Source organism: Mustela lutreola, chromosome 13 (assembly GCF_030435805.1).
Source record: "Mustela lutreola isolate mMusLut2 chromosome 13, mMusLut2.pri, whole genome shotgun sequence".
Lineage (NCBI taxonomy): Eukaryota > Metazoa > Chordata > Mammalia > Carnivora > Mustelidae > Mustela > Mustela lutreola.
This window is the reverse complement of record NC_081302.1, coordinates 86,239,354-86,262,411: the sequence shown is the minus strand read 5'-3', so window position 1 is coordinate 86,262,411 and position 23,058 is coordinate 86,239,354. Positions and strand designations below refer to the sequence as shown.

The following is a 23,058-nucleotide window of genomic DNA, read 5'->3' as shown; positions in this document are numbered from 1 at the left end:
GCAGAAGGCAGATGCTTAACGAACTGAGCCACCCAGGTGCCCAGGAAAATGTTTTTAAAGTGTACCTATCTTCCCTCCCTTTCCACCCGCACATCATTTAGAAGAAAAGACTTTGGGGAATGAGAACTGAAAATACTTTGCAGTGTTTTTGCGCCTATCATGAATATTTTTAAGATGTGGGGTTTTTTGTTTCGTTGGTTTTATTTTTTGTTTTGTTTTGGTTTTGGTTTTTGTTGTTGTTCTTGCTGTTTTGGGTTTTTTTTTAACGGTGAAATATTCATTTTCCATAGGAGGTATTTCAGGTTCCAACACAAATCAAATCAATTGGGGAAGTAAGATTTGTGTGCAGTTTTGCCCATTCCATATGTAACTGTGAAATACAACAGGACCTTTAAAGATATCTAAGATCTGCTCTTTAAAAACATTTAGATTGCATTTAGATTGGTAACTACTTTTTTGGCAGCCAAGAAAGTCTATACAAATTACTTTCTTGGTGTTTTACGAAAATTTGAATTTCACATCATATAAAACACACCATACATAAGGCTTTTATTGTTCATTTCTGTTTTAGTTTAGTTTGGGACCTTCAGCGACACCATTTGTTTAGCACTGTGTTTATTTGCTTTTTTAAAATGAGACTTACTGTCATCGCCAAGGCCTGTTTGCTAAATCAGAGACATAAGTAATATACAACTTCAATTTAGATAAAAATTTTTTAAAAGATTTTATTTATTTATTAGAGATTACAAGTAGTCAGAGAGGCAGACAGAGAGAGGGGGAAGCAGGCTCTCCGCTGAGCAGAGAGCCCGATGCGGGGCTGGATCCCAAGATCCCAAGATCATGACCTTAGCTGAAGGCAGAGGCTCAACCCACTGAGCCATCCAGGCGCCCCGCCCCTAGATAAATAATTTTAAGAACTTGAGAAACTACTTGAAAATAAAAACATTTCTACCAGATTTCATTAGTACTACTTTTCAAAATCTTTAAATTGCTATGTTAATGACTAGTTAAGTCTTTTTATATTTTATAGAGACTGTCCTTAAATAATGACATATTTGAGGCAAATTCTGATAGTGATCAGCAAAGTGAGACAAAAGAAGATACTTCTCCAAAGAAGAAAAAGAAAAAATTAAGATATAGAGAAGAGAAAAGCCCAGATGATATGAAAAAGAAAAAAGCAAAGACTGGGAAACTCAAAGATAAATCCAAACCAGACCTGGAAAGCTCCTCTGAAAGTTTTGCTTTTGATTTAAGGACAAAAAAAAGAATTTCAGAAGCCAAAGAAGAATTAAAGGAATCCAAAAAACCCAAGAAAGAGGATACAAAAGAAACAAAGGAATTAAAGAAAGTTAAAAAGGGTGAAATAAGAGATTTAAAGAATAAATTAAGAGAAGATTCTAGAGAAAACAGAAAAACAAAAAAAGATAAATGTCTTGAATCTCAGTTGGAATCTGAATCAAGTATACTTAATGACTCCCCTTTTCAAGAAGATGACAGTGAAGATTTACATTCTGACAACAGAGAAGAGAAACAGAAGATTAAAAGCATAAAAGATAAAGCAGGGCAAGATGCAATTCAAGATGATTTTGATAAACAGCCAGATGACTTTGTGAGTGCTGATGAGGATGCAGATGTCAAAGCAAAGAGAAGAAAGAAACTGAGAAAGACCGAGGAACTTAAAGAGAGCAAAACACTAGAAAACAGGAATCTTTTCCTAGAGAAGAAAACTATATACAAGAAGCAAAGGAATCAGGACAAAGGCAGAAGCACCACAGAGTTTGATAAGCTGCTGCCTTTACCTGTCCAGACACAGAGGAGTTCAAGAGCAGGTGTGGAAGAGAGAGGACTCAGGTCCCCTGACTCAGGTGGAGAGGTAAGTACTCTGGGGATTGGTTGAAGGGCAGTCAAAGTCTTACAGAATACAGAAATATTCAGATCAAGCTGGCATTCTTTTTGAGTGATCAAGAAATTTCACAAAAACAAAGAGGAAACCGTGAAACAAACTATAAGAATAGTTTTCAGTAGTTAAGTTACTTACTATGTGACTAGAGTAAGCACTTATAAATACTGAAGATCATCTAGCTTTTGGATCTCCCAAATTTATCTCTTAGTCTTAAAACTTGCCTTTTTTAGATTACAACTAGAAAATTGAGGACTAATTTGGGAACAAAAGGATTTTTTTAGGGGTACTCAGGTGGTATGTAGCTTTGTGTATTAACACTGAAAATAAGCTTCATCAGCTTAGCTTTTCCTTGCTTGGTATTTTATCCCCTTCTGTCTCACTATACAGTTTTTTATTTAAATAGTATGCACAAATAATTACAAGCCTTTTAAATCTGAAAAAAATGTTTAATAGGATTTTATCCCATCATTATAAAAGTTATTTTGTATGGTTTTTCAAAATGTAAATAGTTTCCTCATTATGAAAGTATTCATATATGCAATATTTACCAAGAGCTATAAAAAGATCTTTTTTTCATCTATTATTCTTTGTGGATTTATCTTAAGGAGATCATTTTAACGCAGGGAAAAGCTAGATATACAAACATATTTATGGCAGTGTAGTTCTACTAAAACTAATACCAGTCCAACTAACTATCTAGACATGAGGGAAATGATTAAGAAAATGTTGTTGTATCAACTTTGGGACTGTTATCTCTCCATTGAAATACTAATTATGAGGTCAAGGTAGCAAAAATAGAAAAGTTTGTAAAATACTACGCTGAAGAAAATTATAAACTCAGTCGTAAAAATATCTATGCAGTATAAATAAAGGAAAATGAATTTTAAACAAAATTATCTATGTAAATTTACAAAGATCAGAATGGAGAAATAAAAATAATGATGTTTCATTAGTAGGACTAAAGGAGAATTTTTCTGGAATTTTTTTTTTAAAGATTTTATATATTTATTTGACATACAGAGATCACAAGTAGGCAGAGAGGCAGGCAGAGAGAGGAAGGAAAGCAGGCTCCCTGCTTAGCAGAAAGCCCAGTGTGAGGCTCAATCCCAGGACGCTGGGATCATGACCTGAGCTGAAGGCAGCACCTTAACTTACTGAGCCACCCAGGTGCCCCTTTTTCTTGAATTTTTAATAATGAAAAATATTTAGAGTGAGGTGTTGGGTTTTGAATTTGATATTTTGTAAATCTTCGTGGTTGAGGGATAATCCTGACTGTGGAAGCAGTTGATATGGAAAAAGATTTAATAATTAGAGGTTATGTGCCATAGTACCCAAAATGCAGCCACTGATGCCAGGGACCTGTGTTTTCCAATCTTCAAATATATAATATCAGTTCTTTCTCTCTTCCTGTTTTGGGTCTTTCATATGTCTCTTTCAGGAGAAAGAGATTAAAAAAAATGAACCCAAAGAGAAAAACCAGAAAAGGCATGATTTGGACAAGGAAGAAAAAGGCCGTAAAGAGCCAAAGGGATTAAAGAGTGAGTGTGAATACTAACATTTTGTCATTTACCATTGTCATCTTTTATACAAAGGATTCAATTTAGTGTGAAGACAGTCTCTCATTTCTAATCTGCAATGTCATAGAACTAGAAAATTTCACTGGAGAATTTAGCACTTTATGCTACTTTTATTTAAACAGTTACTTTAGTTTATTATGTTATGGTTCATATTGTTTCTGTAATTTTTTCTCTTCTGTTTACTTTGTTGTTTCTCCTTTTGATGAAGTACACTAGAATCACAGAGACACTAGTTAGTTGTGGCAGAAGAGTAAATGTGTCTATTTATAGTGGATGCTGAATGAGACAAACTACTGTTAATACATGTGTTGTATTTAGCTATGAGTCATTTGTGTAAATAAAATATAGAGTATAAATTTTGGATCAGAAAGATACAACATATTGAGAATCCATGACGTGTCACTACTATAATCATGTACTTTATAAAACATTCACCATTGTAGTATTGGAATAAAACCCCAATAGGTATTTTAGTTCATGTTCCATAAGTACTTGGAACATATGTTCTAATGAGGTGGTGATTCTAAGAGAGAGAGAATTTCCCCTGGTTTTTCTCCCAAAAGCTGAGAGTAATCGTCAAAGTAGATTTTGGTTATAAGCCTAAGCTGTGATTTAGTAGTAAGTAGTAGGGTATTGGAAGCTGAGAAGGAGCACTTGTTTTGATGGATTATGCATAAAGTAGTTTACAATTTAAAGGCTATCTAGTCAGAGTACTATAGTTTTAAACATGTATTATTCTTCAAAAAGTAGAGATTCAAAATACTGTGAAATTGAAGCTGGATAATTTTTTTCTTCCTCCTACTATCTTTATTTGTCTATTTCTGATACACTTTTACCTTCAACATATAGTCTTAAACTGCTGTTCATCCTATTTATAATGGTACTTACCTGGGAGTCTAGTTTTCAACATCCCTGCTAATAAATCCTGTCTGGTATGTACCCAGAGTTTATAATGGAGTTCTTCCTAATTTTGTTCTGTTCTGCCCTTTTTAGAGGTCATTATCTCACAGCTAGTGTTTTGCCAGTATTCTTTCCACTTTTTTTTTTTAATAAATTTTTTTTCAAAGATTTTATTTATTTATTTGACAGAGAGATCACAAGTAGGCAGAGAGGCAGGTAGAGAGAGAAGAGGACGCAGGCTCCCCGCTGAGCAGAGAGCCTGATGTGGGGTTCGATCCCAGGACCCCGAGACCACGACCTGGGCCGAAAGCAGAAGCTTAACCCATATTCTTTTTCCACTTTTTTTTTTTTTTTAAGATTTTATTTATTTATTTGACAGAGAGAGATCACAGTAGACAGAGAGGCAGGCAGAGAGAGAGGGGGGAAGCAGGCTCTCTGCTGAGCAGAGAGCCCGATGTGGGGCTCGATCCCAGGACCCTGGGATCATGACCTGAGCCAAAGGCAGAGGCTTAACCCACTGAGCCACCCAGGTGCCCCTCATTTTCCACTTTTATCTTTAGCTAAAAGCTGAGTGGATTTTCACAGACAACAGGTATAATTTTAGCATGGTCAGTGTGCTGGCACCCGTTTCTCCCGTTCACCACCAGGAATCATTTTTGTGTAAGGTTAACCTCAGGATGCAGTTGAAGGCAGTTGTTTTAGCAGGACGGTGGTGGCATGACTAAGATTATTTTGAGACTCACCATCTTTAGTAAGCCTTTCAAAACTGGGATTAGTTCTAACCACTTAACAGCTATTTGCTTTATAAACCCTTTCTAAATATTGAACAGCCAATAGAAAGGCCAGTTGAAATAACTTCATGGCTTTGAATGGTGAATTTGATCGTGCTTTATAACCAAGGCAAGTATTAGTAAACATTTTAAAAATAACTGCTTAACACCCAGATTTTCTTATGATTACAGCAGAAATTTGTGACTCATATTTATTCTCAATTTTATTTTTTCACCAGCCTTTAAGGAAATCAGAAATGCATTTGATTTATTTAAATTAACTCCAGAAGAAAAATGTGATTTTCCTGAGAATAATCGGAAAAGAGAAGAAATATCACTAGATTGTAAAATCACAGAAGATCACAAAACGAAGGAAAACAAGCAGTTACTTAAAGAAAGGAGAAATACAAGAGATGAAACTGATACTTGGGCGTATATAGCTGCAGAAGGTGATCAAGAGGTTCTAGACAGTATGTGCCAAGCAGATGAAAATTCTGGTATGTGTGTGGTCATTTTGCAGTATTTTTTCACAGTAAATGCACCATATTATTTCATTCTCCTTACTCTTCTCTTCCAGTATAATTCTTTTTTTCCGTTTTTTTTTTTTTTTTTTACATTTTATTTATTTATTTGACAGAGATCATAAGTAGGCAGAGAGGCAGGCAGAGAGAGAGGAGGAAGCAGGCTCTCCACGGAGCAGAGAGCCCGATGCGGGGCTCGGTCCCAGGACCCTGGGATCATGACCTGAGCCGAAGGCAGAGGCTTTAACCCACTGAGCCACCCAGGCGCCCCTTCCAGTAGAATTCTGATCAGAAAATAATGGCATAGATTTAGTGAATCTCTTGACATTTTTACTACACTTTTATATTGAAGACTTAAGTCTTTCTATGATTTCTAAATTCATTAAACAAATATTTTCAGAGTTCCTATACTGTGCTCAACACATTTAGAAATTGGAAAGATTTTGGTTTTCTACATTACCTTCTCTTGCCAAGCAGTCTGTTTCTATATCTTACTAGATTTTTTTCAGTAAATTATCAAATACATACTTATTTGTATTCTGTCCTTTTAACTTTGCAGTAAGTAACACTTGATAAATAAGACTATATTATAAATGCTATCCTGGGGATGTTGGAATTGGCTGCCAAGGAGGGTAGAATCATGTGGAATACAGAGTACAATAGCTATAGGGAAGAGTAATAAAAAGAGTTGTATGTATAAAACTAGGATGGAATAAACAAAAGAGGTTAACCTGATAAAACTGTTACTTGTGAATCTTAAAAAATAATTGAAGAGAATTTTTAAAATATTTCAAAATATATGGCAGGCTAGATTCTCTGGGTGGCTCCCATACTGCAGAGCAACTAGATTCTGAACACTGTGTAAAAACATGCTTTTTGATACATTACTGAGCTTGCAGGCAATTGATACACTGCCTAAGAGGAGTACATAAGAGGGAGGAAAGAGATTACCCGCAGGGCAAATGCCAAAAAGCAGCACTCCTCTTGGGATATTAAACAAAGAACAGATAGTAGGTATTGGTTTGCAAACTCAGAATTTCCCTGGGTGAGATCTTGAAACCAGCATGGGTATGGGGAGTGTGGGAAATGACCTAAGGAAGAAGCTAGCCATTCCAGATTGATAGATGGCAGGTTTAATAAGCAAGGGAACTTATATACAAGGTTCACCTTGGTTGGCCACAAGATGGGTAGATCAATCTGTGCATGTGTACACACACACCCCCCTCCTTCTGAATCTTAGAAGTTTATATAGAGGCTTTAACTGGGTTCAGTCACATATTTAGTCCAGATGGTCTCAATAATACCTTATATTCTCAAGGCTATGTCCTTGAAATAGATCCTAGTATGGGAATGGTGGGTAGCATGTACATTCTAAGGAGAAACCTCCAGTTGCTCAGGTCCAGCCTGTGGGTCAACCCAAAGTCACATCCTCTCGATGACCTCCCAGTAGTAAAAAGCATCAGTAAAGCCAGAGGTTGGTTCATTGTAAGAGTAATAGACAAGCTTTTAGCAACATTGATTACGGAGAAGAAAGGATGCTTACACAAACAATATTTCCAATGAAAAAAGAGACCTGATTATAGATTGGGTCCAGATTAAAAAGACAACTCTCTGAGTAATTTTTTTACCAATAAATTTGAAAACAGAATGGGAAAATTCTTGGAAAAATATAGTTAAAAAAAAAAAAAAGAAAAGTACGGTTTAACAAAACTGACCCAAGAAGAAATACAAAAATTGAATAGTTTTATAACTGTTAAGGAATGTGAAATAGTAATTTAAAGTAACCTTAAAAATTTAGCAGCAGGCACAGATAGTTTTCATATGCAAGAACTTACCAAACTTATAAAAAGGTCTTTCTAAAAATAAAGAATGCTGACTCATTCTGTGGGCCCATCAAAATTTCAGAACCAAAATGAGACAAAAATTTTGTTAGAAAGGAAAATGACAGGTCAAGTAAATATCCCAAACAAAACATTAGCAAATTGAATCGAGCTGTATATAAAAACCTCTTATGACCAAGTTAGGTGTTCCCTAGGAATTCACTATGTAAGGGAGAAACTGATTCAAGAACATTCTTGATATTTAAAAAACAAAACCTAGCAGATTATGAATAAAAGGAAGCTTTCTCAAATTAATAAAGAACATTAAAACTTTGGCAGACATCTGTCACCCCTGTTTTTCAACAGTGTTCTAAGGCCTACCCAGTAGAGTAAGACAGTAAGAAACAAAAACATACAAGTATTAGGAAAGAAGCCCCCCCCTGCAAAGATTTTCATTATCAGATGTTATATATATGAAGAACTCAATTCACAAATATTTAGAAATGTTTAATGTTTAGCAAAGTGACTTGGATGGATATAAAACCAATATACAAAAGTTAATGACAGTTCTCTATTTCTATACAGTATATGTTTCTGCATATATTTCTGTGTAAATAATGTAATCATAAAAAGTTAATTTTCATCAAAAAATAACGAGGATGTAGAGAAAAAACCTTTGTGAACTGTTGGGGGAATGTGAATTGGTACGGCCTCTGTCAAAACCATATGGAGGTTCCTCAAAAAAGATACATATGACTCATAATTCCACTGCTGAGTATATCCAAAGAAAAGGAAAACATGAATTTGAAAAGAATATACATCTCTGTGTTTATTGCAACATTATTCATAATGCTAAGATATGGAAGCAACCCAAGTGTCCCATCAACAGATGACTGGATAAAGAAGCTGTGGGTTATGTGTACATACATATACCTACACACTCAGTGGAATATTACTCGACCATTAAAAAAAAAATTGAGATTTGCAACAGCATGGATGGACCTACAGGGTATTATACTAAGTGAAATAAGTGAAAGAAAGACAAATACCCCCCCATCTGATATCAGTTATATGTGGAAACTAAAAAATAAAACATGAATAAACAATAAGCAGAATAAATATAGGGAACCATATATATATCCCATAAATATAGGGAACAAACTGATGGTTACCAGAGGATAGGGGAAAGGAGAAAGGGGAAAAATGGGTAAAGGGGAGTGGGAGATACAGGTTTCTAGTTATGGAATGAATAAGTCACCAGGATAAAAGGACCGCATAGGGAATATAGTCAGTGATATTGTAATAGTATTATATGGTGACAGATGATAGCTCCACTTCGGTGAACATAGTGCAAGGTATAGAGTTGTTGAATCACTATGTTGTACACCTGAAACTAGTGTAACATTGTGTATCAACTATACTTCAGTTAAAAAGGTAGGGGGATGAGAAAATTAATTTTCAATAGCAATACATTTAAAAGATTTCTAAGAATATTGTGTATGAAGATCTGTAAGACCTATATGGAGAAAATTATAAAAACTTTTTGAAAGTTTTTATAAAGTTAAAATTAATACCATTTTATTAATAAACACAATATAAATTTGATATTTTCATTAAGTTGGTCTATAATGTCACTCTGTTTCCAGTCAGCTTCCCAACATAGTTTTTAATGGAATTTATAAATACTGATTCTAAAATTTATGTGGAAGAGGAACCAAAAGCCAAAACCAGTTATCCCAGTAGTAATCAAGACCTGCTGTATTGTATAGCTACAATATTTACTTGACACAGAGAGGGTTAAATTAGTTAATTGAGTAGAGTTTTCAGACTAGGACCCTTGCAGATGTGGAAACTGGATAGATAGTAAGTGGCAACAGATCCCTGGGGAAAGATAAGCTCTTTATAGATGGTATGAGGATACTTGGTTATCCGTGGAAGAAACCATACACAAAAACCAAATTCTGATGGATTAAGGTCTTAAATATAAAGAGGACAGTTAGATAGTAGATATTTGGAGGACAAAGGATCATATCTTTAAGATAGAGAAGGATTTCTGAAACAAGACACATAAAAGTACCATAAAAGAAAAGAGTGATAAAGTTGGTTGCAAAGCAGTTGTATTCATTAAAGTTCCCATTTAAAAAGGTGAAAAAAACAAAGGATTGATACTCAAAATATTTTTAAAAATTTCTTCAGTATGATACTGTATTGGATTCTCCAGAGAAACAGAATCAACAGGATATATATTAAAAAAGGAGGTTTGTAAGAAAGAATTGGCATGTGTGATTATAAAGGTTTAGAATAGTCCCACAACCTGCCATTTGCAGTGTAGACCCAGGAAAGATGAAACTGTAATTTTGGTCTAGTCTCAGTGCAAAGGCCTGAGAATCACAGAGCTGATGGTGTAAACCTGAAAGTCCAAAGGTCCAAGAGCCAGGATTCCTGCTGTCAAGGCAGAAGATGGAGGTCCCAGCTCAAGAAGAGAGAATCTGTGTTCTTGTGTAGTGCAGAGGATTGCATGTTACCTGCCCACACTGATGAGGGCAGATCTTCAGCTCATTCTAATTCAAATGCTAATCTCCCAGAAAGGCCCTCAGAGACACATCCAGAAATAATGTTTTACCAGCTATCTGGGCATCCCTTAATCCAGTCAATATGATGCACAAAATTAGCCATGTAGATACCAATTTCTTTTTTTTTTTTTTTAAGATTTTATTTATTTATTTATCTACTTACTTATTTGACACACAGAGATCACAAGTAGGCAGAGAGGCAGGCAGAGAGAGAGAGAAGGGGAAGCAGGCTCCTGGCTGAGCAGAGAGCCTGATGCTGGGTCGGATCCCTGAGATCATGACCTGAGCCGAAGGCAGAGGCTTAACCCAGTAAGCCACCTAGGCACCCTACCAATTTCTTTTTAAAGATTTTGTTTCTTAGAGAGAGATCATGCACATGTAAGCATGAGCATGAGCAGGAGCAGGAGGGAGGGGCAGAGGGAGAGGGAGAAGCAGACACCACACTAAGCAGGAAACCCTATATGGGTCTCAATCCCAGGACCCAGAGATCATGACCTGAGCCAAAGGCAGACGCTTAACCGACTGAGCAACCCATTCACCCAATACCAATTTTTATAAAGCTAAGAAACAACTGTAGATTTTTTAGGATATATGTATTTATGGCAAAACCATTTTTAAAAAGAACAGAAGGGAATGACAGATTCAAACTCTGTGTCATCACTGTGGTGGGGGATAGCATGGTATGGGGAGTGTTGAGGCCCCAGAGTGGGTCTGTGCTCAAATTAGTGCTCTGTTCACAGATGTTTACCTCCTAACACATTCTTTTAGTTAATAAAAATAAGCTTTTTATTAAATTAATAAAGTTATTAAAAATAGAAAGGCTTAAACTACCAGATGCCAAATCAAGATCCAGTACTTGGTAGGAATGAACATAGGATTTTGAACAAATTGGCTTTGTTAGAGATCAAAATCCAAGCTACAGCATACCTTTTCTTGTTATTTATGTTGCATGTTTTTGTTACTTGTAACAGTCCTGTAAGTTAGGTGGTGGTATCTCAATTGATACGAACCCTCTTCTGTCCTGCTTCACAGATCTGTCCATGGTATTGTGGGGCTGCGCTAGAGAGAGGAGGTCCTGCTGTGGGCTCAGATACAACTCAGTGAGAAGAAGCCTGTTGGCTTACTGATGTGTGTGAGCAAATCACAGAACCTCTTTGCCTTGTTTTCTTACCCATAACATGTATCCCTGTATATGTTATTGTGTGTGGATTAAATGTGCTAATTTATGTAAATACTTTAACACTTCTCCCTGAATGTTAGCTGCTTTTACTATTACTACTACTGCTGTTACTCAGAAAGTGAGGTACTCCAAGTTTACATGACTTACTCAAAGCCATGCAACTGACATAAGGAGCTGGGATACAGAAAATCCAGTATGTGTAGCTCTTAAGGCTGTGCTTTTTCTATGATGGGATGCTCTTGGAGGTAGCAAAGAGAAGTGTGGGTTTGAGTTGAAAGCTTTGGAAGAATTTCTTTCATTTATTTGTGTCTTTTACAAACTTCATGTCTATGGCAAGGTTAACTGCCTGACATTTGTGTAGTTTGAGGAATTGGTTTTAGGTGAAAATACTTTTACCATAAAATATTTTTTATTTTTGCTTTTTAAAATAGCACAGTTGAAGGGCGTCTGGATGGGTGGTTCAGTTAGTTGGGCACTCAACTCTTGATTTCAGGTCAGGTCATGATTTCAGAGTCACGGGATCAAGCTCTACATCAGGCTCTGTGCTGGGTGTGGAGACTGCTTACCTCTCCTTCTGCCCCTCTCTGCCCCCCACAAATAAATACATAAATAAAATATTTAAAAATAAAATAAGACAGTTGTTTTGAATACTCCCCAATGAATTAATGCTCAGATCTTATTTGCTGCACTGTCAATAGTGGATGAACATGTTCTTTCCTAATGTTAGGAAAGCTCCTGGGTCAGACAGATGAGGGAGGAAACTAGTACTTGCTTTGTGGGTAGGAGGAAGCACAGAGGACTTCCAAGAGAAGGACCTGGAGCTGAGTCTGAAAGACCAGTGACTTATTTACATACAGGTCTAATTTACACATTTAAAGATTTTTAAAAATTTATTTGACACAGAGAAAGAGATAGGGAATACAAGCAGAGGGAGTGAGAGAGGGAGAAGCAGGCTTCCCACAGAGCAGGGAACCCAATATGGGGCTCAGTCACTGGACCCTAGGATCATGATCTGAGCCAAAGACAGATGCTGAATGATTGAGCCACCCAGGTGCCCTTGGTTTACACATTTAGAATGGCTTTACTTGCATAAATGATTGTAGGCAATGCATATCCAAGAAGAATGGCCAAAGATAGAAATGTTAAGAGATTCCTCTTACTGAATCCCTATGATTTTTCTCTCTTCCTTTGAGCTACTTAATCTTGTATTTATGCTTTTGAAGCATTGTGACATCTAAATGTGGGTAGTTGGTATTACTTTACCAAGAAAAGCAGAAATTTAATTAAAGACTCAATTACATAATGAAATATATTACGAGTGTATATGAAACTTTGCTTTAGACACCAAAAGTTAATAAAACAGCATTGTTACAGGAAAAGAAAATGTGTATTTATAAGGCTCTTCTGTGTTCCAGATGGCAGACAACAGATTTTGAGTTTGGGCATGGACTTGCAGTTGGAATGGATGAAACTAGAAGATTTTCAAAAGCATCTTGACGGGGAAGATGAGAACTTTACCACAGCAAATGCAATTTCAAGTAGTGAGTAGTTTAGGAATTTTGGTGGTCCTTTTCATGTATCTAGATATGAGAAGCCTAATTTTTCTTAATTCTTTCATTGTAGATTTATTGAGGGATGCTGTGAAAAATGGGGATTATATTGCTGTAAAAGTTGCACTTAATTCAAATGAAGACTATAACCTGGACCAAGAGGTAATTAGTAAAATCTCATGAAATAAAGATAGTAGCTCTTTTAATATAGTTCTATTTTATTTTTCATTTTTTAAAAATTAAAAAAGTAATGTTCATTTTGTAAACTGAAAACACAGTAGGAATGTATAGTGTAGAAAATTATAGACCTTGTAATTCCAGCCCCAGGAGCAACCATTTGGTTTAGCTGTGGCCTGTCTAGTTTTTGTCTGTGGTTGAATCTCCGCTGCTCTGAGGGGCATAGAACGACTCCTTGTGTCCTTGTCTCTGATGGTGCTTTGGTGGTAGTCTCCTCTTCACAGCGGTTGCCCATGGTTCTGTTGCTAGAGGTTTTTCATTTTGATTTATGGGGGAGGGGGTGTTTTTTCTTTTAATGAAAGCGCCTTAACCCTTTCTTCCTAGTTTTTAGTTTTTGTTTTTGAGTCTTTTATTATTCAGAGGATTTTTATTTTTAGATAGTCATATCTGTTGATCCTTTCCTTTATGGCTTTGGGTGTCTTGTTTACAAAAGATTTTTTATACTTTCTTCTTTAGTATTTTTGCTTTGGTGGTGGATTTTTTTATTTTATTTTTTATTTTTATTTTTATTATTTTTTTTTTAAGATTTTGTTTATTTATTTGACAGAGATCACGAGTAGGCAGAGAGGCAGGCAGAGAGAGAGGAGGCCCCCCGGTGGTGGATTTTTTTAAAGCTTACTCCTTAGGAGTTACAGTTCAAAAGAATTACTGAGATTTTGGGTAAAATTGCATGAACTCTATAGATTAATTTGACTGAGAATTGACATTTTTACATTTTTAGTCCTCCAAATAAGAACATGGTAACTCTACATTCATTCAGCTCTTCATTTATTCCTAAAGCAAAGTTTTATAAATTTTCTTTTCTTTGTATGGTTCTTGCACATTTATTTTGGTTGTGTTCCTACATATTTGATAACTTTTAAATTATCTCAGTATGATCATTAGGATCTTTTTCCTCCCACATTTTGTCTTCTAACTGGTTATTCCGTATGTTTGGTGAAGCTATTGATTTGTGTGTGTGTGTGCACGTGTGCACCCATGTGCATATATGTGGTCTCCCGTCACTGTGAAATTCTCTTACTGTAATAATTTTAAGTCACTTGCCTGGGATTCTCTGGGCAGAGAATATGATCACCTATTAAAAAGTAACTATTTTGTTTCCTTTTTCCCAGTAATCTTTCTTTTTCTGGTGTTGTGAACTTGGTAACATTTTGAAGAATAGTAGTAGTGGAAGTGATCCTGTTCTGCTTCTGATCTGAGTGGGATTTCCCCTTAGGCTGTGTGTGAAGGTGCTCTTTCTCTTTTACTGTTGTGGGTTTCTTGTGGACAGTAGTCTTTCTCTTTCTAGACTTCCTTTGTTTACCTGCTTAAGTTTTTATCAGGGTTGGATGGATGCTGGGTTTTATCAGATTTTTTTTTCCTACTTTATTACTAATGTAGCTTGGTCTTTATGAATAAATTAGAAGAAGGTTTTTTCCCCTTTAACATGTTTTGTAGTAATCGGATATTTTACAAATGAGAGGAAGTGCACTCTCTTACTCAGAAGACTTTTGTATTCCTTCAGATTGCTCATATAAGTGAATTTTATAGCCAAATTCCTATAGCCAAATTAACAACAAAGTAACTATTAGAACTTGGTTTTAGTAGATGGTATTTAATAAATGGCATTTAATAAATGGATAGTATTTAATAAATGTTTTTTTGTTTCAGTTAATGATTGAAAATATTTAAGCTATTACCTTTTTATTTTTTGTCAACTTTATATAATTTTATCTCTTTAAAGTATTTTAATTTCTCTATTTTGTCATAGCATCTTAGAATCCAATCGTATCAGTTTCCTCCTTCTGAATTTTTTTCTTTATCCTTTGAGTAGCCAACCGTCACTTCCCAACAGTTATATTCATATAGGCCACCATTTGTGGTGACACCATTCAGTTAGCCCGTCATCAATAGAGTGGACTTAGGTTACGTCTAGTAGTCATTTCGAGCCTTAGGTCTTTCAGCCAACTAAGTGAGTATCAAGTGAGTGAGTAAGTTTCACCTGTTTTACCTAGAACACAAGGAGACTTTTGTGTATGAAATGTGTAATGAATACTTTGCCATTTTTATAGCATCAAGATACAAATACTATTCATCACATGTTGTTCCAAGTGTTGATATGATAGGCCTTTAAAACATGGAAGTTGTAGGGCATCTGGGTGACTCAGTTGATTGATCGACTGCCTTCAGCTCAGGTCATGATACTGGAGTCCTGGATGGAGTCCTGCATCAGGCTCCCTGCTCGGCTCCCTGCTTCTCCCTCTGACCTTCCCCTTTTCATGCTCGGTCTCTCTCATTCTCTCTCTCTCTCAAATAAATAAATAAATTCTTAAAACAAACAAACAAACATGGAAGTTGTAAAATTTTATATTTACATCTGAAAGAAACTGTGATATTTCTAATTATTACAAGGATATTTTATAAAAACCTTAAGTAGCTGCTTAAATCCATGTATTTAAGTGATTTCACATTGAAACATCATAGACAAAAAGACTTAGCTCTAAAATTTTTCTGATGGACACTGACATGTCTTTTTCCTCAACAAAACCAATGAAGGATTCAAGCGGGATGACTCTGGTGATGCTTGCTGCAGCAGGAGGGCAAGACGACCTGCTGAGGCTCCTCATCAAGAAGGGGGCTAAGGTGAATGGCAGACAGAAGAATGGGACCACTGCCCTCATTCATGCAGCTGAGAAGGTTGGGAACTCAAAAGACCTCAGTTTCTTATTCTGTAGGAATTCCTGCCTGTGGACCAGAACAGGAGTCTGTTTCTGTGGAGAACTAAAACTCTTATGGTCACGTAACTTTAGAATCTCATATTTCAATTCATCTAGGACTTACCATGAATAGATTTTTTTTTTGTCAATAGTAGTACGTTATAATTGAATTTTCAAAATGTGATTTATCTAGTGGGAAGTGATTCATATTGAAAAAACACCCTAGGGGCACCTGGTTGGCTTAATCTGTAGAGCATGTGACTCTTGATCTCAGGGTTATGAATTCAAACTCCATACTGGGCATAGAAGTACTTGAAAAAAAAGAAAAGAAAAAAGGCCTCTGATTAATATACTAATGCTGGTTTCAATCTTAAATCTTTTAAAGATCTTTTCCAGTTTGGGGCACATGGGTGGCTCATTCGTTAAGTGTCCGCCTTTGGCTCAAGTCATGGTCCTGGGGTCCTGGAATCAAGCCCTGTGTCAGGCTCCCTGCTTGGCAGGAGGCCTGCTTCTCCCTCTCACCCTGCTTGTGTTCCCTCTCTGGCTGTGTCTCTCTCTGTCAAATAAAAAAAAAAATTTTAACTCTTAAAACTGGGGCACCTGGGTGGCTCAGTGGGTTAAACCTCTGCCTTCGGCTCAGGTCATGATCTCAGGGTCCTGGGATCAAGCTCTGCTTCCCCTTCTCTCTCTGCCTGCCTCTCTGTTTACTTGTGATCGCTCTCTTTGTCAAATAAATAAATAAAATCTTTAAAAAAGAGAGAAAATAACATGAAAGATACCCTTAAAAAAAATCTTAAAAATCTTTCCCAATTGAAATTAAGTGTTCCTTTTGATTAAGAACATAATTAAAATGTTTCCACATACTATCTTTTTAAAGGATTGATATACAGAGTTTCTTATGTTGAAACCAGTAGTTAAACTTAAGGTTGAAGTTACTGTTAAATTGTGTATGGTTGTGCATGGGGCCTGAATGGTGGGCACAGTGAAGACCCATATTCACTGACCTGCTTGGGATAGAATCTGAGTATTTTTCTGGATGGCTAAAAACTTCAAGTCATCAAAAACTATCTTTTAAAGAATTCTGGGAATTAAATTTGCCTTTTTTTTTTTTTTTTTTTTTTTAACTAGAACTTTTTAACTACAGTGGCTATTCTTTTGGAAGCAGGAGCTTTTGTTAATGTCCAGCAGAGCAATGGTGAGACTGCTCTAATGAAGGTAAATATTTCACTTCGGTCTTGACAGATGTTCCTGTTAGTACCCTGATTGCCAGGCACTCTGCTGGGGGCTGGGAATATGATGGGGAACAGGACACAAATGTGTAGGAGAAATAGGTCAGCAAAATTAAGAGTTGATGTGAGCAATAATGTCATAGGAAAAAACCCAGAGAGCCATGGGATTACATAAAAGTTGAGCTGAGCAGTGCAGATTCACGGTGGGACAGGGTAGAACATCTGGCGGGCTCAGTCGATAGAGCATATGACTCTTGATCTTGGGGTCATAAGTTTTGAGCCCCATGTTGAGTGTAGAGATTACTTTAAAAAAAAAAAAAAGGGTGGATATGATAGGTGGCTGAGCTGCATCTTACAAATGACATATAAGCAGGCAGGGATGAACTGTGTAAGCAGGAAATGGAATAGGATATGCAGAGAGCTGGGAGTGGAAAAGAACATGATGTACTTTCATTATTATTTTACATTGGTGGATTCATCTCCTTAGCCTCCAATTTCTTCATGCGTATTTGGAATTGTGGTTTGCTGACCATTTTGAGTGGAAGGTTGTTCAAGCCTCCCCCATGACTATCCCTTTGATGACCTCTCCCTATTTAGCAGTTTTGTTTTTGCTTCTCCTGGGGCCAACCCCGGTCTCACTACTGTGGTAGTTTAGGTTCCTGGCCTAAAATGCCATTAGGACAGAGCAGGTCCTGACACCGAGCCATGCATTAGTTCCCAGCGTGGAGGCTCTGTCTTACTGCTGTGTTTGTAGATATAGTTTTGTGCAAGAAAATGACCCAAATGGGTGTTTGTCTATAGTACCTATTTTCAGCCGTCTTTCCTGAGTGAGAGAGCAAGGCCCAGTTCATCTATCCCCTCAACCTTCTTCCATGCTCGAGATGTGGACCTTGCTCACTGCTTGTGTTTCCATATCATTTTTGATTTATGGAAATGCTTATTTTGTTCAGGAGCCCTACTTTTGAGTTTTAGTTTTCCTTTGTGTTTTCTGTTGCCATTATGCTTAGAGAAGAATTGGCACATCAAATATGAATTAAAACTTTGTCTTATTGAGAAATCACCAGGTACATTCTAAACAGTAAATACTTAAGTAGTCTTGTGCATAAAGGTGTGCACATAGGGCAGTGAGCATGGACATGGTCTATATCTGGAACAAGGAATTAGGATAACTTGGTCCTGAAATAGTTGGAGGCTGCTAAAAGGTTTAAGCTAGAGAAAGACATAATCAGAATAAAGGTGGTTGTTTTTAATGTCCCTCACTTAGTTCAGTAAGGGGAACGAATTGGTTAAAAGGACAAGCAGTGGGACACCTGGGTGGCTCATTGTGTTAAAAGCTCTGCCCTCTGCTCAGGTCATGATCTCAGGGTCCTGGGATCAAGCCCCACATCAGGCTCTCTGCTCAGCAGGGAGCCTGCTTCTTCCTCTCTCTCTCTGCTTGCCTCTCTGCCTACTCTTTCTCTGTAAAATAAATAAATTTTAAAAATAAATAAATAAAAACAGTACAGAGATGTTTTTAAAATAAGTGAAATAAGGCTCCTGGGTGGCTCAGTTGGTTAAGTGACTGACTTCAGCTCGGCTCACGATCCTGGAATCCCAGGATCTAGTCCCACATTGGGCTCCCTGCTTGGCAGGGAGTCTGTTTCTCCTGCTGACCTTTCTCCACTCATGCTCTCTCTCTCATTCTCTCTCTCTCTCTCCCAAATAAATAAAATCTTTAAAAAAAAAAAATTAAGTGAAATAGGGGCACCTGGGTGGCTCAGTGGGTTAAAGTCTCTGCCTTCAGCTCAGGTCATGATCCCAGGGTCTTGGGATTGAGGCCCGCATCAGGCTTTCTGCTCAGCGGGGAGTCTGCTTCCTCCTCTGTATCTCTCTACCTGCCTCTCTGCCTACTTGTGATCTCTGTCTGTCAAATAAATAAATAAAATCTTAAAAAAAAAAAAATTAAGTCTTTAAAAAATAAATAAATAAAATTAAGTGAAATAATAGTCTGTACCTAGGTAGTGACAGTGGAGATGGAAGTGGATAGACTGACCAGTGGTTTATTTTTTTTAAAAGATTTTATTTATTTGTTTGGCAGACAGAGATCACAAGTAGGCAGAGAAGTGGGCAGAGAGAGAGAAAGGGAAGCAGGCTCCCCGCTGAGCAGAGAGCCTGATGCGGGGCTCGATCCCAGGACCCTGGGATCATGACCTGAGCGGAAGGCAGAGGCTTTAACCCACTGAGCCATCCAGGCGCCCCTGACCAGTGGTTTAAGAAGATAGAACTCACAGGGCTTGGTAATTGAAGGTGATGCTTGGTAATCTTATTTCTTAATTTCGGGAACTCAGGCAGTATACAATGAGTGGTGTTGCATTTGAGCTAGGAATGCTCTGATGATGTTTCACATGTGTTCTTTAGCTCAAGAGAGCGGGGTGGGCTATAGATTCAGATTCAGGGTCATCACAGTTACAGCCCTAGGGTGAGAGTGGGGTCACTGCTGAGAGTTGGAAGGGAAAGAAAAGCCAGAGATGGAAGGCAGCCACATAGGGAAGACTAGAGAAGGAGGAGGAAGATCAGGAGAGAAAAGTATCCTGAGCATTTTAAGGAGGCCTGCAGCATCTGCTGAGGCAGAGATGCCAGAGAAAGAGACTGGGAAGTTCCATAGGGAAGTAGCACTGGAGAGGGTATTAGTGCCCTCATTTGTTGGGTATGAGGGGTGTGGGGTTGCACAAGGTGAGGAGGTGGATCTTGGATGTAGCAGGCACTTCAGAGTTGATCTGACAAGGAGGAAGGCAGTGTCCAGAGCGGAAGGGATCGAGGGACTGTTTGTTCCTTCTTCCTAGAGAAGTACTTAAAGCATATTTAACTGCTGTCTGAATAATACTGCCTATAACTGTATTTAAACTTTGTTTTTGTTTTTTGTTTTGGTCTGGTTTTTGTTTGTATTGGGTTTTTTTTTTTGGTACTGGTTTCTTAAGCTTTAAGGATTTAGTATATTAAATTGGTTTTTAGAATTAGAAGAAATAAACACGGGGAGAGATTTTCAGAAATTTTTGAAACAAAATTTAAAAAACCTTTCATCTCAGAAATAATATATAAAATTGGTCATTACCAAACAAGTTGGAATTGGGAGGGAGACAAACCATAAGTGACTCTTAATCTCATAAAACAAACTGAGGGTTGCTGGGGGGAGGGGGGTTGGGAGAAGGAGGTGGGATTATGGACATTGGGGAGGGTATGTGCTTTGGTGAGTGCTGTGAAGTGTGTAAACCTGGAGATTCACAGACCTGTACCCCTGGGGATAAAAATATATGTTTATAAAAAATAAAAAATTAAAAAAAAAATTGGTCATTACCAGAGTGTGAAGGGGTGGAGAAACCACATTCTCACCCACCAATGTGGGGCATATAATTGGTTCCAGCAGGGCTTTTCAACCTTCTTCCTCCTGGCAATGTGGGCCAGATCATTTGTAGCATGTATAACAGCATCCCTCACTTCTGCTCCAGATGCCCTGTAACAACCAGAAATGTCTCCATACATTGCCTGAATTCCCCTGGGGGGCAGATCACCCCAGTGGGAACCACTGAGTTACATTCTTTTGAAGGGCATATTTATCAGCTATTCCATGAGATGCATGCCCTTTGACCTAGCACTTGCACAGCTTAAAAACCTACTCTGTAGAAATACTGTCTGGAGTGGTAGCATACCAGATGGCCTTGTTTTTGTAGAAAAGCTTACTGGCTTGCCCTGGTTCCTTTACAATATGTTATTTAATTTCAGCCTCAGTGTTGTGAGGTGGAAGTACTGTGATCCCCTCTCAACAAATGGAAACAGTGAGATTCAGAATTAGGGACTTACTTTGACGTCCTTTAGCTGGTAAATAAATAACAGGCAGGAGAAAACATAGATGTAGGTCTTTTTACTCTGGAAATGGTCTTTGAACTGTGTCCAGGTCCATCTTAAATTTGCTGAATTCAAATTTGGATCTATGCTCAATTAGTCTCCTTTAAAGCAGTCTTCTGGGGAAATGTTGAAATTACTTTGTGGCGCCGGGAGACTTGATCTGAAGAATGAAGCACGCTAGAGCTTAGGAAGGCCTGGTGTTTGTTCTGTCTTGGAACAGAAGTATCTTTTAGAGTTGCCCATTTCCCCAGGAGTCAGGGATGAAATTGTAGCACAGATTTCAGTACTGTTCACTGAGTAAAAGGGGCATACCACTGTTTGTTTACTTAACAGTTTGTAAACTCTTGGTGAGACCCTGTGTCAAGTTTTTTTCTCCCTTTCCAACATTCTTGTGCTTCTCTTCACAGAAATTCCCAAGCTCACATGTGAAGAAAGGGGCAAACACAGATTGGTAGTTATCTTACAGCTAAGTATTTCCTGTTCCTTTTTTCCCCATTGTAGGCCTGTAAAAGAGGAAATTCTGATATTGTACGACTTGTAATCGAATGTGGAGCTGACTGCAATATTTTGTCGAAGCACCAAAACAGCGCACTGCATTTTGCAAAGCAGTGTAACAATGTGTTGGTGTATGACTTGCTGAAGAATCACTTAGAGACGTAAGTGTGAGCGAGTGTGCCATGGTTAAGTCACAGAGTCTGTGTGGACACATCATGTATATAATTGGTCAGATGAAGATTGTTAAGTGGAAGTCATGACAGGCTTCTGTTCTCAAAATATCATAAATTTAGTAAGTGGCATATGAATTATTTTTCTGACAGTTATTGAGGTCTCAAACTTTAAAATTTAACACTGACACTCCTATATAGGAGTAGCTCCTTAAAAATCTTAATTATGCTCATAATTTGACTCATGCTTTCTTAAAACTAATCTGTATTTTTTTTTAATAGACATGATTTTTTCAAGCAGTTTTAGATTCACAGTGAAGTTGAGCTAAAAGTACAGAGTTCCTACATATCCTCTGCTTCCATATATGCACAACCTCCCCTACTAACATCTGTCCACCAGAGGGGTGCATTTGCTAAAACCAATGAACCTGCATTGACAGTTACCATCCAGAGTCCATGGGTTTACATTAGGGTACACCTTGGTGTCGCGCATTTTGTGGAGTTTTGACAAATGTATAATGACGTGTACCCACTATTAGTGTCATACAGAATAGCACTGCCCTAAAAATCCTCTGTGCTTTGCCTGTTCATCCCTTCCTGCCCCTGCCCCCCGACCCATGGCAATCACTGATCTTTTTGCTCTCTCCATTGTTTTGCTTTTTCCAGAATGTCGTGCAGTTGGAATCATAGTACTTGCCCTTTTCAGATTGGCATCTTTCATTTAGTAATATGCATTGAAGATTCCTCCATGTCTTTTTTTTTTATTTGTTTGCTTTAATTCCAGTTAGTTAACATAGTATTATATTTCAGCTGTACAATATAGTGAGTCAGCAACTCTATATTACTCAGTGCTCATCACTCTTTTTTTTTTTTTTTTTTAATATTTTATTTATTTATTTGACACAGAGAGAGAGATCACAAGTAGGCAGAGAGAGAGGAAGGGAAACAGGCTCCCTGCTGAGCAGAGAGCCTGATGCGGGACTCGATCCCAGGACCCTGAGATCATGACCTGAGCTGAAGGCAGCGGCTTAACCCACTGAGCCACCCAGGCGCCCCAGTGCTCATCACTCTTAATCCCCTTCACTGATTTCTCCCATCCCACTACCCACCTCCCCTGTGGGAACCATCAGTTTATTCTCCATAGTTGTCTGGTTTTTTGATTTGTCTCTTTATTTTTCCTTTGTTCATTTGTTTTTTTTCTTAAATTCCACATGAGTGAAATCATATGGCTTTTGTCTCTGACTTATTTCACTTAGCATTATACTCTCTTGATCCATCCATGTTGTTGCAAGTAACAAGATTTAATTTTTTATGGCTCAATAATTTACATACTACCTCTTCTTTATCCATTTATCATCTATCGATGGACACTTGGCTGCTTCCATAATTTGGCTGTTGTAAATAATACTAAATAATACTGTATAAATATTGCGATCCACCATGTCTTCGTGGCTTAGCTTATTTCTTTCTAATGCTGAACTATTCCATTGTCTGGATGTACCACAGTTTATCCATTCAAGGTCATTCTTTTTCAGATGAATTATAAATCATTTTA

General features: G+C 37.4%; 1 protein-coding gene across 1 annotated transcript in view; it reads left to right on the top strand.

Moving 5' to 3' along the window:
• Nucleotides 1-23,058, top strand: part of MPHOSPH8 (M-phase phosphoprotein 8) — a 61,297-nt gene that overhangs the window by 27,823 nt on the left and 10,416 nt on the right. The window contains exons 3-10 of the mRNA XM_059144157.1: nucleotides 1,031-1,873; nucleotides 3,342-3,441; nucleotides 5,390-5,647; nucleotides 12,660-12,785; nucleotides 12,868-12,956; nucleotides 15,567-15,707; nucleotides 16,856-16,942; nucleotides 21,340-21,494. Coding sequence (XP_059000140.1) covers nucleotides 1,031-1,873; nucleotides 3,342-3,441; nucleotides 5,390-5,647; nucleotides 12,660-12,785; nucleotides 12,868-12,956; nucleotides 15,567-15,707; nucleotides 16,856-16,942; nucleotides 21,340-21,494 — 1,799 coding nt within the window. The remainder of the gene's footprint in view (nucleotides 1-1,030; nucleotides 1,874-3,341; nucleotides 3,442-5,389; nucleotides 5,648-12,659; nucleotides 12,786-12,867; nucleotides 12,957-15,566; nucleotides 15,708-16,855; nucleotides 16,943-21,339; nucleotides 21,495-23,058) is intronic.